Source organism: Suricata suricatta, chromosome 11 (genome assembly GCF_006229205.1).
Source record: "Suricata suricatta isolate VVHF042 chromosome 11, meerkat_22Aug2017_6uvM2_HiC, whole genome shotgun sequence".
In the NCBI taxonomy this organism is placed as follows: Eukaryota; Metazoa; Chordata; class Mammalia; order Carnivora; family Herpestidae; genus Suricata; species Suricata suricatta.
This window is the reverse complement of record NC_043710.1, coordinates 3,065,362-3,079,641: the sequence shown is the minus strand read 5'-3', so window position 1 is coordinate 3,079,641 and position 14,280 is coordinate 3,065,362. Positions and strand designations below refer to the sequence as shown.

General features: G+C 63.6%; 1 protein-coding gene across 1 annotated transcript in view; it reads left to right on the top strand.

Annotated features, from left to right (window-relative positions):
- The first annotated feature begins 1,745 nt into the window (after window positions 1-1,745).
- The window catches only part of ANO1 (anoctamin 1), a 70,227-nt gene continuing 57,692 nt past the window's right edge, over window positions 1,746-14,280 (top strand). Inside the window, exons 1-2 of the mRNA XM_029957276.1 lie at window positions 1,746-1,772; window positions 4,905-5,237. Of these exons, the coding sequence (XP_029813136.1) occupies window positions 1,746-1,772; window positions 4,905-5,237 (360 nt within the window). The remainder of the gene's footprint in view (window positions 1,773-4,904; window positions 5,238-14,280) is intronic.

The window sequence follows — 14,280 nt, the reverse complement described above, 5'->3', positions numbered from 1 at the left end:
TGGGGGCTGAGGGAGGCTTCCAGACAAGGAACTCTCCTAGGGGGAGACCCGGAGGTGGGAGGTGGGGGGCACCCGTGAGAGGGCGCCAGGGATGGAGAGGAGTGGACCGGCTTGGACTGGATGACGGGCTGGGTCTGAAACAAAGAACAGAGCTCCCAGCAACGGCCCTGAGCTCTGCAGTTGTGGTTCAGGGGTCTGCGGCTCCTCCGGACCCGGAAACTCTGTCCGCCCCAGACCCTGGCGAGGGCCACCACATCTGCAACGATGTGGCCCTCGGTTACAGGTCTTCACAGGCTGGAAACCCATAGACGGGCCCCTGAGGAGACCGTTGACTCATTTTGCACTCGCCTCTTACTACGGGCGGGTTTCGGGGCCGTCCCTGGGCTTGGAGGGCCGTGGATCAGGGGCGCTGACCCCAGGAAGGAGAGGTGGCCGCGTGGTGTCCCGCCGGCGACCTGTGTGCAGGCCGGGCTGGAGGCACGACGGGGGCCTCCCAGGGCACCCCCAGCACAGCTCAAGCCAGTCACTGCTGCTCAGTCATCACCCTGAGTCACCCGGGGAAGGCGACTCTGCCCGAGCGCGGGCGGAGGGCGTGGGCCGCTACCAAAGGGCTCCGGTGGCCCCGTCCGGACCAGCTTGCACACGTGCAGCTGCAGCGCGGTGGAGTTGAGCTTGGCCTTGGGGACTCCCATCCCGTGCAGCCTGCACTTCCCAGCCGGTGTCCCCGGACTGTTTCCTGTCATTCCCAAGTTCAGGGATAAGAGTCACCTCATTGTTTCTGGACCAAAAGGTGCAAGAAATGACTCAAAAGCCAGAAGCTGAGCTGAAAGCACTTTATTTCTCTACGTTTTCTCTGTTTGCCTTTGTGAGCTCCTGCCTTCATCCTGCAGAGAGAAGGGCCGGGCGCCGGCATCAGACCGGCGATGAGCTGTGTGGGGGTCGTGGGGAGCGCCCGGCGGCCGTGAGCTGATTTGTGGTGTCGGTGACTTCATTTTTAAAATTGGGGGGAAGCCAAGTGAGGTTCGAAAGTGAATATTCAGAGTCCCAGAACCAGACGAAACTTGGCAGGTGGGCGGTTTCCTTCTCCACGTTTTAGGAACGAGGGAGGGTAGCAGGTACCCTTGGCCATCAGCCGGACCCGCCCCCTCTTTGGCCAGCTCGCACGAACATGTGGCTTCAGCTCCTGGACTTCACTTCCAAGTGCAAATCCATGTAAACCAACTCAGCCCTGGACCAGCTCCCCCTTTCTGCCGTCTTCTCGGAGTCTGGGGAGGCGGGTGTGGACCGGACGCAGACTGCCCTCCGCTGTCTGTGTGTGGTGCTGGCCGGGCCTGCCATGGAGGGGACCTCGGTCCCCTGGCGTCCTCCGCTGTGACCTCAGGAAGTCCTTTCTCTCCCGCCATGTTTACAGGCCCCTGCGGGGGGGCTCCTTCCGGAAGCACTTCCCGCCAGGTGCTCCCGGGATGAGCTTGAGAGCACGTTCAGATCTGCCGTTAGCGTGTCCGCCTGAGAATCCCGGGACTTAGGTCCAGGAGGTGATTTTGTCCCCACTTTACAGAGGGAAAACTGAGACTCAGAGCGGGGGAGTGTTGTGTTTCCGTTGCCGGCCGGGCTGGGTCTCGGCTCGGGTGGACCCGGTGACGCCGGCCGGGACTCGTGCAGAGCGCAGGCTCCGTGGCCCTTTCGTCACGTGTGCGCTCCTTCCCTCCTCACCCGCACCTGCGGCGCCAGGCGGCAGCGGGATGATGACATGTCCCCCGCCTTCAGGAAAGGTGTGCTGAGGGGCCTCCTGCCCTCTTCTCGACTTACGGAGAGGAGAACGTTGTGAGGCCTTTTTCAAGCGTTTGCATTGGGAAGTCAGGCCTGGAGTCTAACCCGTATCCTGCCTGCTGCAACTTAAATCTTCACCGCCTGGCCCCGCCCTACACGAGAAAAGCGCCTGCTGGGCCGCTTCGGGAAGGGCCCCTGGAGGCGCACGGCAGTCCCTGGTCCCCTAACTCGGCGACTGCCCCTCCAGCTCCTCCTAAGCCTGCTCCGCATGCATCCTGGGTGGTAGGCAGGGAACCCACACTCTCGTGTAAAGGTTGCTAACCCCTTACGCTCACTCAGATAGCCTCACCCCCATTTTATAAAGCAGGGAGGTCCCGGAAGGGAGCTCTGGGACTCACACCAGTGCATCCAGGTCCCTTGGTAACATAAAACTCTGGGCTCGACACTGCACCCACCTTTCGCTTGTGGTCCACTGGGGCCGTGAGGTTGTTTTCCCCCGCCCTCCCCTAGGTCTTCACCGGGGCTTGTCTCCGTTTCCAGCCAGAGCAGACTCCTCTTGCGGGGTCACCGTATGCCGGGCCCTGGTGTGGACTCCTCTTGTCTAAGCACATTTGATCCTTCCCTTTGAGGGAAGTCACGTTACAGGAGGGGGGTCTTATTATTCCCCCCAATTCTCATTTCACAAGGAAGCTTCCAGAAGGAGCGACCTGGGGTAACACAGCCAGAAATGCGCAGCTGGTCTTGGAGTGCAGGTGGGAGGAACGGTCATTCTTGACGAGGCCCCCGTGCTGCCGCTCCCCCAGGGTGGGGGAGGTGTTTGGGGGATACTCCCCACCCCTGACTAGAAAGGCCCTGAAAGGTCTTGATCGGGCCCAGCAGACAGATGGCTCTTGTTCAGTTTTCAGCCTGGTCACCTTTTCCTGCCTCGTGTTGGCGGGGGACTCTTGGCTGTCCCCAGGTCAGTTTCCTGCCCTCTGACCTCATGGCTCACTCCGAATTTCCTTCCCAGTCACGTGGCGTTTGGGGTCCGCTTTGTTCAACATCAGCTATTTCCCAGCCAACCAGGAGCATTTACGGGCCCCGGTAGATGCCAAGCCCTTGACGTGTAGCTGGTTCTAAGCGGAGGCGTGTTAAGGCAGCCCCTGGCCTGGCTTTGGGGCTCCCAGTGCCCTGCTGGAAGGGCCCCTGGGAGTGAAGGCCTTGGGAACAGATGGTCCCAAGGCAGCCCCAGCCCAAGAGGCTCCACCGGCTATGCGCCCGGGGGCCCCTGAGCGCCCCCCCTCCCCCCTCCCCGTCGGGGAGCTAGCTGGCATTAGGACGCACAGAGCAGGGAGGGCGGACACGCAGGTAGGGAGCATGGCCTGTGCGATGGCAGAGAGGAGGAAGCAGGGGAGGGCGGTACGGGCAGGGCCCCCCCCCCCCCCCACGCAGGCACCGGGTTCAGCTCCGAAGGCCCAAGTTCCCCATTTGGAAATAGGGATGAGCCCCTCGCAGAGACGCTGAGAGTCTGGGGTGCCCGGGACCCTGGCGGTGGCAGGCAGGCGTGCGCTTGCACCCTGCCCGCCCAGAGACCACGTGTCCTCCTTGGTCTGACGTGCTCGGAGCCTGGCAGTGGCGTCTGTCCCTGAGCGCCGCCGGCCGGTGTCTTCCCTGGGCTGCCTGGGGTCTGGCTTTCCTGCCCACTCCTCCTGGAGCAGCGGAGCCCCGCTCAGCCGCCTCGGTCACTCCTGGGCCCCTCCTGTGGCGTCGAGGCACGGGGATGGGGGGCGGGGGGTCAGTACGGCCCCTGGGCGCCCATCCTGGACATTAGCGGGAGACTCCACCCAGCGCGGGTGTCCTTGGACCCCATCCTCCTGGCCACCCATGGGGGCAGCTTATGTTGCCCCCCCGTCTTACAGAGGGGAAAACTGAGGACACAGCAGGTAGAGAGCCTCCCCCAGGCCACATAGCTGAGGCGGGGCCAAGCCCCCAGCAGCCCCTCCACCATGACCTGACATGCCGGCTCCAGGAACCGTCGGGATGGGACCCAGGCCCGGCTGACCGTGCCACCCTCCCCAGCTGTGTCCTTGGGCACGAGAGTCGGAGAGGGCTGTTGGGGTCAGTGGAGGGAAGTCGGCCCCCGTAGCATGGGCTGACCCCCTCCCACGGTGAGCCTCCCCCCGCCGAGGCTCCGAGGGTCCGAACCATAGTACACAGTGCCCCCTCGTCAGGCCAGGACCCTGGGAGGACGTGCCCTGAGCTGAGGAAGGGCGTCACGCTATCCCGGTTACTGTGGGTGGGGGAGGGGCGCCCTGGGTGCGCAGACAGGACTCAGGGCTGGGCTCGGCCTGCTGACCTGTGCCGCGTCCCTCCTTGGACGGTCCCGGGCTGGGCCGGGCGGGGCTGGGACGCCCCTCTCCCCTCCTCCCCCCTGCCTGTGCCCTGCCGACCGTGAGTGTCCTGGGACCAGCCAGGGAGACTTCGATGATCCCCCTCCCTAAGCAGGGGTGAAGCCCAAACGCCCCTCTCCTTCCAGGCATCCATCACTTTCCCTCTTTCCCTCTCCTCTCCCCCCCCCCCCGCCCCCGAGCCGGACGTTTGGAAAGAACCCTGGACCCACAGGTCCCCCACCCTCCAGGCGTCTTTGTTAACCCTTGGACCTAACAGATGGTCAGCCCTGGAGGGGGGGACTCTCGCTGCCCGTCCCGACCCCGTGCAAGGCCCTTTGGAGCCGTCCCGGCTGCAGGGGACCCTGTGGGGAGACTCTGCAGGCACAGCTCTGTGCTGGCACCGTGTGCCAGCCCCAGGGCGGAGCTGCTCAGGGTGGACCCGCAGGTGGTCAGGACCCTTCCTGTGACCCCCCCCCACGGGCCCCTCCCTAACAGGTGCTCCCCCACAGCCCTGTTCCTGACAGGTGCTCCCCCACAATCCCTCCGTGACAGGTGCTCCCCCCACGGGCCCGTCCCTGACAGGTGCTCCCCCCACGGGCCCGTCCCTGACAGGTGCTCCCCCACAGCCCTGTTCCTGACAGGTGCTCCCCCCACAATCCCTCCGTGACAGGTGCTCCCCCCACGGGCCCGTCCCTGACAGGTGCTCCCCCCACAAGCCCGTCCCTGACAACCCGACGCAGTGATCAATCCGTCTTCCCCTCCCAGCTGCTGAACTCGCTGTCCGTGGACCCCGACGCCGAGTGCAAGCACGGCCTCTACTTCCGGGACGGCAGGCGGAAGGTGGACTACATCCTGGTGTACCACCCCAAGCGGACGTCGGGCAGCAGGACCCTGGCCAGGAGGGTGCAGCACGCCAACACCGTCCCCACGGCCCGCGGCGCCCGGCAGGACCAGCCGCTGCCCGGCAAGGGGGGCGTGGGGGCGGCGGGGGGCCCCGAGCCCCCGATGGACTACCATGAGGACGACAAGCGTTTCCGCAGGGAGGAGTATGAGGGGAACCTGCTGGAGGCCGGCCTGGAGCTGGAGCGGGACGAGGAGGTAACGGTCCCCACCCCTGCGGCGTGCAGGCCCAGCGGAGGGTCCTTCTGGCCCGGCCGGGGCAAGGCCTGCTCCCCTTAAGGTTGGGTAGAGATCGCTTGTTAAGGTTTGGGGGAGACCCCAGGAGACACCTGCTCTCCTGCCCTGGGGGCGGGGCTGGCCTTCGGGGTCAAGACACTTCCTGCTCTGCTCATGTCCTTTCCTGGGAAGATGTGCCCCTCCCGAGGGACGGACGACAACGCTCTCCTGGAGACTGACGTGGCCCTTCTGGGGCCTCAGTTTCTCAATCTGTTGAGTGGGGAGGTCAGTCTGGCTTGATCCCTGGGGGCCCTGGGGCTCTGAAGTCCCCTGACCATAAAACCGTTTTCTGGAGCGCCGGCCCGCGGCAAAGCCTGAGGGTTGTTCGAAGGAAACCTTCCGGGGGGAAGGCAGGCGAGTCACAGGTGCAGGGCTGCGGGAGGAGGGGCCCCGCAGCCCTTGGGGCGGTCAGGGCTTCCTTCCACTCCGCCACAAGTCTGCTGTGCCCTCCTCTGCCAGCGCTCGGCCTCTCTGTGCACTGGGTGGTGGGGCTTCCTTCCGGGCGCTCTGGGCTGTGCAGACCAGCCGAGAATCGGCAAAGGGCTCTACAGCAGGCTGCCTGAGGGGGTTGCGAGCCAACGGTGGTGTTCATAAGTGGGCTCTGCTGTGTCTTTTCCGTCACTGAGAACCGCCGCATCCTTAAATGACGGGTGCTCCGGGTCGGGAGAGCCGGACGCCCTGGGGGCAAGCGGGTCACTGAGGGAGCTGGTGTGCCGCTCTTCGGGACCAGGGACGAGCCGATCGTGCGGGCCCTGACTCATCCAGAAACGGGCGGGGGGGGGGCTGCTTCGACCCTGACCTCCTGGCGAGGGGTCTCCGGGCGACTTCCTCCTCCGGAGGCCTGGCTCCCTGGCGGGGGTGACTTCTGCTGCAGGAGTGTGGTCCTAAGGAGACCATGAGGGTCTCTCACGGGCAGGGTGCATATGTGCCCGTCCCTTGGGACTTCCTGTTGCCCTTTGTCTGAGACCTGAGCCCTGGGCCCCCCGGAAAAGGGGTGCGGTCGGTTCTCTGGCTTCCAGCCTCCTTCCGCCCGGCCAGCCCCCGGCTCCTGTGCAGCGTGGCCACTTTGGGGACTCCGTGCTGCCATGCCGCTGCGCCCCCGGAGAAGCAGGCAGGCTCCAGTGGAGGCAAGAGGGGTTCTGGGGGCTGCGCGGAGCCGCGGGCTTGGGCTCTGAGCGCCGTGTGCCCGATCTGTCCACTAAGGGAGCCGCTCTCTGTTCCCGTCATTCCTTCCTCAGAGGCAGCACCCCCCCAGGTCTGGTAGTGCCCCCTGTCCCTGGACAGATCCCAGAGCCTCGGCCTGTCCGGCCTCAGTTTCCCCATCTGTAAAATGAGACGGCAGTAGTATTTACCTCACTGGGTGATCGTGAGTAAAGGCAAGGGGCTTACGTCTGGCGTGTGGCAGATCCTGGGCTGTCGTGAAATCACGTTATGTTTCATATGGAGGAGAGAGAAAGGAACCTTTTCAAGTCCAATCCACTCCAACACATGTACCTTTCTAGAAACTTCATATTCTCCATCATGACTTTGAAATAAAAAGCACACATAGAAGGGCACCTGGGGGGCTCAGTTAGTTGAACGTCCGACTTCAGCTCAGGTCATGATCTCATGGTCTGTGGGTTCGAGCCCCACATCAGGCTCTGTGCTGACAGCTCAGAGCCTGGATCCTCTCTGCCCCTCCCCCGCTGACGTGAGCACTCTCTCTTTCTCAAAAATAAAAAAATCATTAAAAACTAATAATTAAAAAAAGCAAACATAGAGGTGGTACTTACCATGCCCCCAAAGATCCAGTTTTCCCAATAAGTGACCCAGGAATTTCATTGCAAGTTTTGCACTGTGGCTAAAAGAGGCTTTTCAGCGATGGATTTGGGGCATTTTAAAAGTGAACGCAGTGCTGCGCGGCTCCCTCCTGGGGTCCCTTAAGCTCTGAACACGGTTTTACAAGGGCCCCTCCCACCCCCAGGCTCTCATCTGAGATGAACAAGGCCCAAGGCTGTTGGGAAAACCTTCCGTCTGCCGCACCTGGTGCCTCCCCCCTTCCCCGCCCCCCTCACCCCCACCTGGACTCCGCGGGGCCAGAATGTGTTCAGAGGCGGTCGTGCGCGGCCCCCCCGCCAGCGTGATTAGCAGATCACGCTGTGGCCTTCATTCCAGGGAGAGACGCTGGCTAATGAATCGCTCCTGGGGTCTGCTCCGCTTACGCAGCGCAGGTATGGCAGCAGTGGAAATAGGATAGCCCCCAGGAGGCCGGCTGCGCAGTCTGGCCGGTTCACAGCAGAACGGGGCTCCCGGGTGCTCTCCTGGGGGCACGCTCAAAGGCCCGCGGAAGGTGGAGTCACTGTTGGAGGCGAGGCCTCTCTGCTGGGGGCCTCTCTGCTGGGGGGCCTCGCCGAAATGCTCCCAGGCGTCCCAAATGTCCCCAGGAGCCAATGCCACTGCTGGAGGAGAGCCGGTGTGTTAGAGCCTGGAAGGGGAGGCCGAGGGAAAGAGGGAGGGAGAGAAGTGGGGTTGGGGGGGTAGGGAGAGGGAGAGAGAACTTCAATCAGGCTCACGCTCAGCGCAGAGCCCACCCCCCAGGATCATGACCTCAGCTGAAGTCCAGAGTAGGATGCTCAACCGACTGAGCCGCCCGGGTGCCCAAGTCTGCGGGCCCAGCCTACTGCGGCCATGACCAGGCAGCCGCCCGGAGGTCACCAGGACACGGACGTGACCTGCCTCTGCTCCCAGAGAGGCCAGCGGGCATGCGAGGACCCACAGACGGGCCCATGTGTGCCGCCTTTCTCCCAAGTCAGGAGGCTCATTGTTGTGAAGACGGCCGTGATGCCATCCTAGCCAGCGCGTGCCAGGTCCTGGGGACACAGAACAGTTGGTGCCCTGGGGCCGCCCTAACACATGACCACAAATTGAATCCCTCAGTTTTGGAGACGAGGTACCCAAGATCCAGGTGTTGGCAGAGCAGTGGTCCCTCCGGAGGTGTCAAGTGCAGGGTCCTCCCTGCCCCCTCAGCTTAGGGGGCTCAGGCCTCCCCGGGCTGCGGCCGCGCCCCCAGCCTCCGCCTCCACCTCCCCCACCGCCGCCGTCTGTGTGTCTCCTTTGCCAGTAAGGGCCTGCCCTGCTCCTGCGTGACCGTGTCTGGACATGAGCACACTTGTAATGTCTTCTACCCAAATAAGCTTCCGCTCCGAGATTCTGGGGTTAGGACGTGGACGTCTCTTCTGGGGCACGCCCTTCACCCCAGGACACCAGCCGAGGCTGCGCCGGAGTCGGGTGGCACCAGCAGTGGCTCGCAGTCAGGGGCAGATCAGGGCAGGTGGCCTGGAGGGTGGGGCCCGCCTTGGGCAGCTTGTCGGCCACAGGGCCCGGAGACACGGGAACGTGCAGGGGAGAATGCACAGGGCGACTCGGCAGGCCTGGGGCGGGCCTGGCTGCGTTTCTTTTTCTTTCTTTCTTTTTTTAATGTTTTTTCATTTATTTTTGAGAGAGACAGAGACAGCGTGAGCAGGGGAGGATCAAAGAGAGAGAGAGGGAAGGAGACACAGAATCTGAAGCAGGCTCCAGGCTCCAAGCTGTCAGCACAGAGCCTGACGCGCGGCTTGAACCCACAAACCGTGAGATCATGACCTGAGCTGAAGTCCGATGCTAACCGACTGAGCCCCCAGGAGCCCCCTGAGCCGCGTTTCTAACCAGCTCCCAGGGCGCGTGGTGCCTGAGTCTGGAACATGCTTCGAGGTGTGAGAAGCATGCAGGCCTTTTCCTCCATGAGCAGCAGAGCCCAGAGGTGGGGCCCCCAGTGCCCACACGAGCCCCCATCCACTGTTCGGTACCCTAGAGGTAGCCCTGGACGGAGCCCCCAACCGTGGCTATGCTGGGCCAAGAGCCCAGGGGGCACGAGACACACTGTCCCCCACAACCTCCGCGTACGGGACAGACAAAGGTTGAGCCTATGACCGTGGGCCCCTCATCTCCCCCTCCCCACCACCCTCCCACAAGCCCTGTGGAAACGACTTCCTAGACCCCTAGAAGGGAGAGAGCCTGGGGTGGACAGGCCTCGGTGCCGCGATCCGGAGGGTGGCCCCCAACATCCAGTCCACGCACGAGGGTCCAGGAGGGCTCCCGCGTCCGAGACCCCAGGACGGCATGACAGGAAGCGGCAGGAAGGGAGGGCGCGTCTCTCCGGCCGCCCGTCCCCACCCACAGCAGTGGGGTCAGCTTCCGGGCGTCCCATTAAACGGAGGAGAATGAACTGAAACCCATCAGCATTTTTCAAGTCTGGCCTCAAAGCCTGCCGGACATTATTTATGTCCGTGGGTCATTGCCGAGAAGGCCACATGCTAAAGCCCCAGCCGTGTGTACTGGGGTGGCTGGGGCCCACCCTGGCCCGGGGTTGAACTTGACCCTGGCTTTGGCAGGGCTCTGGAGGCTGCGGACGGGGGACCCTGCAACGTCTGTTTGCTTTCCTGCTGCTGCTGGGGGCGCATCTCTGCGCCCAGGCTGGCTGGCGTTTGTGTCCCGGAGCTGGTGTGGCCCTCTGTCCGAGGCAAGGGTGTCCCGTCTCTGTCAGCGTGGATGTTGCTTTTCAAAAGGAGGTCTGGAGGGGTGGCCACCGTTTCCAGGCCGAGCTTTGGGGGCACAGTGGGGCGGTGAGGTCAGCCTCCGAGCTTCCAGTGAGCGTCAGACTCGCTCAGCCTGGGCAGCCAGGGGCAAGTGGCTTCCCCTCTCTGGGCCTCCATTTCCTCACCTGTGAAATGGACATGATGGCATTCCCTCCTCACGGAGTGCTGGGAAACACCTCCTTGCCCGCAGCCCTCGGGACCCCTCCTGCCCGACGGGAATCAGAAGGCATATCTGGGCAGGCAGGGCCCTCCGGTGCGTGGACAGCCCTTGTGCCCCGCGCTGATGCCAGGTGGCAGTGGCTGGTGGCGGGAGGGCTGCCGCGGTCCCGGCAGAGGGAGGCGGCGGGGCCAGCTTTCCTGCTTTCCGGCAGGCCGACAGAGCAGGCGTCCGGGTGGCTCTGGGGTCTCGCCAAGTGTGGTGAGGAGCACAGGGGCGGGGGGCCGGACCCTTCTCACTGTCCCAGGGGTCAGGGAGCGGGGCTCCTTGACCGGGAAACCTGAGCTCCAGGCCCGGCATCTCCACGTGTAAGACACAGGTCCCCGCAGACTGCCAGGGGGACTCACTGGTCTGGACGCAAACCGCACCCACCCTGCTGGGCTCCCTGTCTCCTCCCTGAGGAGGTGACCCAGGAAGCAGACCCTCCTTTACAAGTGGAAGGGAAGGGACTGAGGCTCTGAGTGTGGAGCAGAGACCTGTGTTGGGGGGGGCAGTCAGGCACCTGACCCGGGTCCTGCCACGTGTTTGAGTCCTGAGCCACACGGTAGGAACCAGCCCCCGCCCGGGGCCGAGGGATGTTGGAGACCCTCGCCTGTCCTGACCCTGTTACTTCCTGGGTCATACCCTCCTCACCACACACATTCATTTCTCTGGCCTTTCAGGTTTTCTGCCCCTTTCGTGTTCTGTTGAGGCATTTACATACCCCGCCCGGCTTCCTCTGGGCTGGTCTTGGTTTTAGGGAAGCATGCTGCTTTTAACGTGGATTCTGGATGTTCTTTTTATTTTATTATTATTATTTTAATTTTTTATGTCTTTATTTTATTTTGAGAGAGACAGAGAGTGAGCGGGGGAGGGGCAGAGAGAGAGGGAGACGCAGAATCTGAAGCAGGCTCCGGGCTCTGAGCGGTCAGCACACAGCCTGATGCGGGGCTCGAACTCACAAACCGCGAGATCATGACCTGAGACAAAGCTGGAGGCTTAACTGACCGAGCCCCCAGGCGCCCCTGGACGTCCTTTTTAAAGCTAAGTCTTGAACGTGCCCCAAAGACGGTCACACAGCTCCCTCCGGGCGCCAGGAACTTGGGGTGAAAACCTGTCCTCCTGCCTGTGGAGGCCTGTGGTGTGACAGGCTCATCTGGAATTCTGCCTGCCGCCTGTTAACCCTTTGTCTGCTTGAAAGAGGCCTGGGCAGAGCTCGTGCCCTGGAGGCTGGCCTCCCTGCTTTCTGGGGGCCGGCAGGGGCGGGGTGGGGGGCAAACCTTGCCAGCCCCCTCTGCTCCCCCCCATGCGGGGACGGAGGACTTTCAGACACATTTGCTGGGTGTTAACGCTCCTTACGACATTCTTGTTTCTGGAAGTTCTGCTTGGTTCTTTTCCAAAAGTGTCATTTTTTAACGGTTTCCTGTCCTTTGTGGGACTTTTCTGACTTGACGTTATTTCTTTAAACAAGGTAAGCATGGCTGGTTTAGGACCCATGTCATCCTTTCTGAGCCCCCCTCCCCCACCCGGCTGAGGGGGCCGCCTGGGCTGGCTCTCCCCGGCCGCCTCTCATCCTGGTGCTCCTGGCCCTCCTGCCCGCTGGCCCTGCCCTTACATGCCCGGCATCCCCAAGGCCTGGGAGGAAGGTGCCCTCATCCAGAGAGGCTTGGGGCTTCTGAGGGCGTCACAGCTGGAAATACCTTGAACCAAGGTCACAGGCTGAGGCCCCCCGAGGCACTGGAGCTGAGGAGTTTGAGCGCCAGGACTTTTCAGGGTGATCTCCATCCCCTCCCCCTCCTCCTGTTCTTACCTCTGAGCTCCTTTGAGGCTGTGACATTTATTTTATTTAATTTTTTGCCCTTGCGTTCTTTATTACTTTTCACGGGAGAGTGGATCTGAGTAATCCACCTGCCCGTCACAGGACAGGGGCTGTGAATGGCTGTTTTCTGGTGATTTGTTTACCATTTATTCCCTCAACACGCCAGGCCTTGGGGCAGACCCCGTGACGGGGGCTGGGGATGCAGTGCCCCCGCCCCATCCTTGCTCCTGTTGTCGGGCAGCCCCAGCCCTCCTGACCCTTGATCCTGGCGACAGTGCTGTGAGCTTGTGGAAGGCACGACTGCCCCTGTGCATGACGCGGACACCCTTCCTGGACTGTGCGGATGCGGCCAGCAGACCCCGTGATGTGGGGAATGCCAGTTAGCAGACCACGCGCCCAGTGACGGAGGGACACAACGAGGGTGGGGGGCAGGTGCGAGCCTGTGAAGGCTGAGTGTCCCCGAGTCAGGGCACGGCAGTCCCGGCTGGCAGGTCGGGGAGAGGGCCGCACACAGTGGGCACTGGGCAGGGATGGCCTCGCCCCCTCCTCCCTGGCTTGATGAGCGTCATCATCAAGCAGCTGCTCCAGGCCCCAGGCCCCCCCCTCCATCCCAAGGACACAAGGTCAGACAGACAGACAGCTCTGGCCCCGAACCCTGCTCCAGGTCACCTCCGTGCGGGAGGCTGGTGCTAACAGGAGGAGCAGACAGACACCAGTGCTGCAGAAAGTGCGCCTGGCAGGGCTCATGGCCTCCTCCTTGTGGCGCCCACCTGGCATGGTGGGGTCCTTGTCGGGAGCTGAGGCCTGGGTGGGGGTCGGGGGTCCAGCCTCAAGCCCCTCCTGGGCTCCCCCTTCCGGACTGAGCTCGAGAAGGGTCTTGACATCCCTGATTGTCCACAGCGGAGCCCGGGCGGGGTCAGCATACGGGGTGCCACTGCGGAGACCTTCCCAGTGTCCCCAACGACCCGGGGACCCCGAGTTCCCCCAATCAGGACCACACAGCAGCTGAAAAAGTGCCTGCAGGGTGTGAGGCAGCCGGGGGTCCGAGGGGGTGAGGCGGCAGCACTGCCCGGAGCTCTCTGGGGAACCGAGGGCAACCAGAAGCCGCCCGTGCCGGGTCCTTCCTGCTGCGGTGACCCTCCCAGCAATCCCGAGCCCTCAGCCGCCGGAGGAGGAGGCCGAGACCAGATGGCAGAACCATGTGGTCTGCCCTGGGGCTCGGAGCGTCCGGGCCCAGGGGAGGCCGTGGGGATGGGGCGGGAGCCCTTGGGGCGCTCAACCACTGAGAGTCCCTTGTGGGGATATTGTGTTGCTTGGTTTGTGACTTTTTGCTTCCTTCTGAAAGGAAAATGCTGGAAACAGTTTGGGTGAGGTCACAGGGTTTTCGAGTTTGGCTCAGAATCGAGGCTTGAACACACTTAGTTTGCGCCTGGAGAGCTCCTGGCCAGGTGAGCGTGTCCTCGGCTCGGGGCCCTGCCCGTCCCCTGCCAAGGACAGCGCCGGGGGCCCGCGGGCGTGCCCGCCCCTCCGGGGGACGGGAACCGGCCCTCTCACGCCTTCACCCCGCTGGCGGCCGAGCGAGGTCAGGCCGGGCACCACGTTGGAGCACATCCGTGTGTGTTTTTTCCGAACTGGTCCCACGACCCCTTTCCCAAATCCTGCCAGACGGTTCCCGGGAGAGACCTCGTCGCTCACGTAAACAGAGGGACGTGTTTTCCGGCAGGCCGGCCGCCGGCGCCCGCTCCGTGACCGCCGTCCGCAGAGACCTCCATGGGACCGGGAAGAGTATTTTGGGTGTTCGCGTGTGGGTGCACAGTGCCCAGAAATAGACCCGGGTCTGTGACAGGCAGACAGCCTCTGCCGCGTGTGCGCTGTCGACGGCGGCTTACCCCCCCGCTCCGGGGGCTCCGCGGGGTTGGCCCGTGTCCATGGGTCCCCGGGACGGGGGGCGCTGCTGCCTCTCAGATCTCGGTGGCCCCGGGGCTTCCGCGAGCCTGTTGGCCAAGGGCGTACGTGGTGACTGGTCACCCGGTGAGACCTCGGACATGGCCACCACGTCTCCAAGGGATCTCGGCGGCGCTGCCTGTGAGCCCCGGAGCCGTCTGCCTTCAACGCAAGCGCGTACCCTGTGCCCCACTCCTGGCGGCACGGGCGACTCTCCGTGTCCGTGAAGCCGGCCTTTTAGGATCCCACACGAGGGACCCCGCAGGGCGTCCTGAGTCTCCGCTCACGGGGCGGCCGTCCTGAGTCTCCGCTCACGGGGGGGACGTTCTGTGCCTCCGCTCACGGGGCGGCCGTTCTGAGTCTCCGCTCACGGGGCGGCCGTTCCGAGTCTCC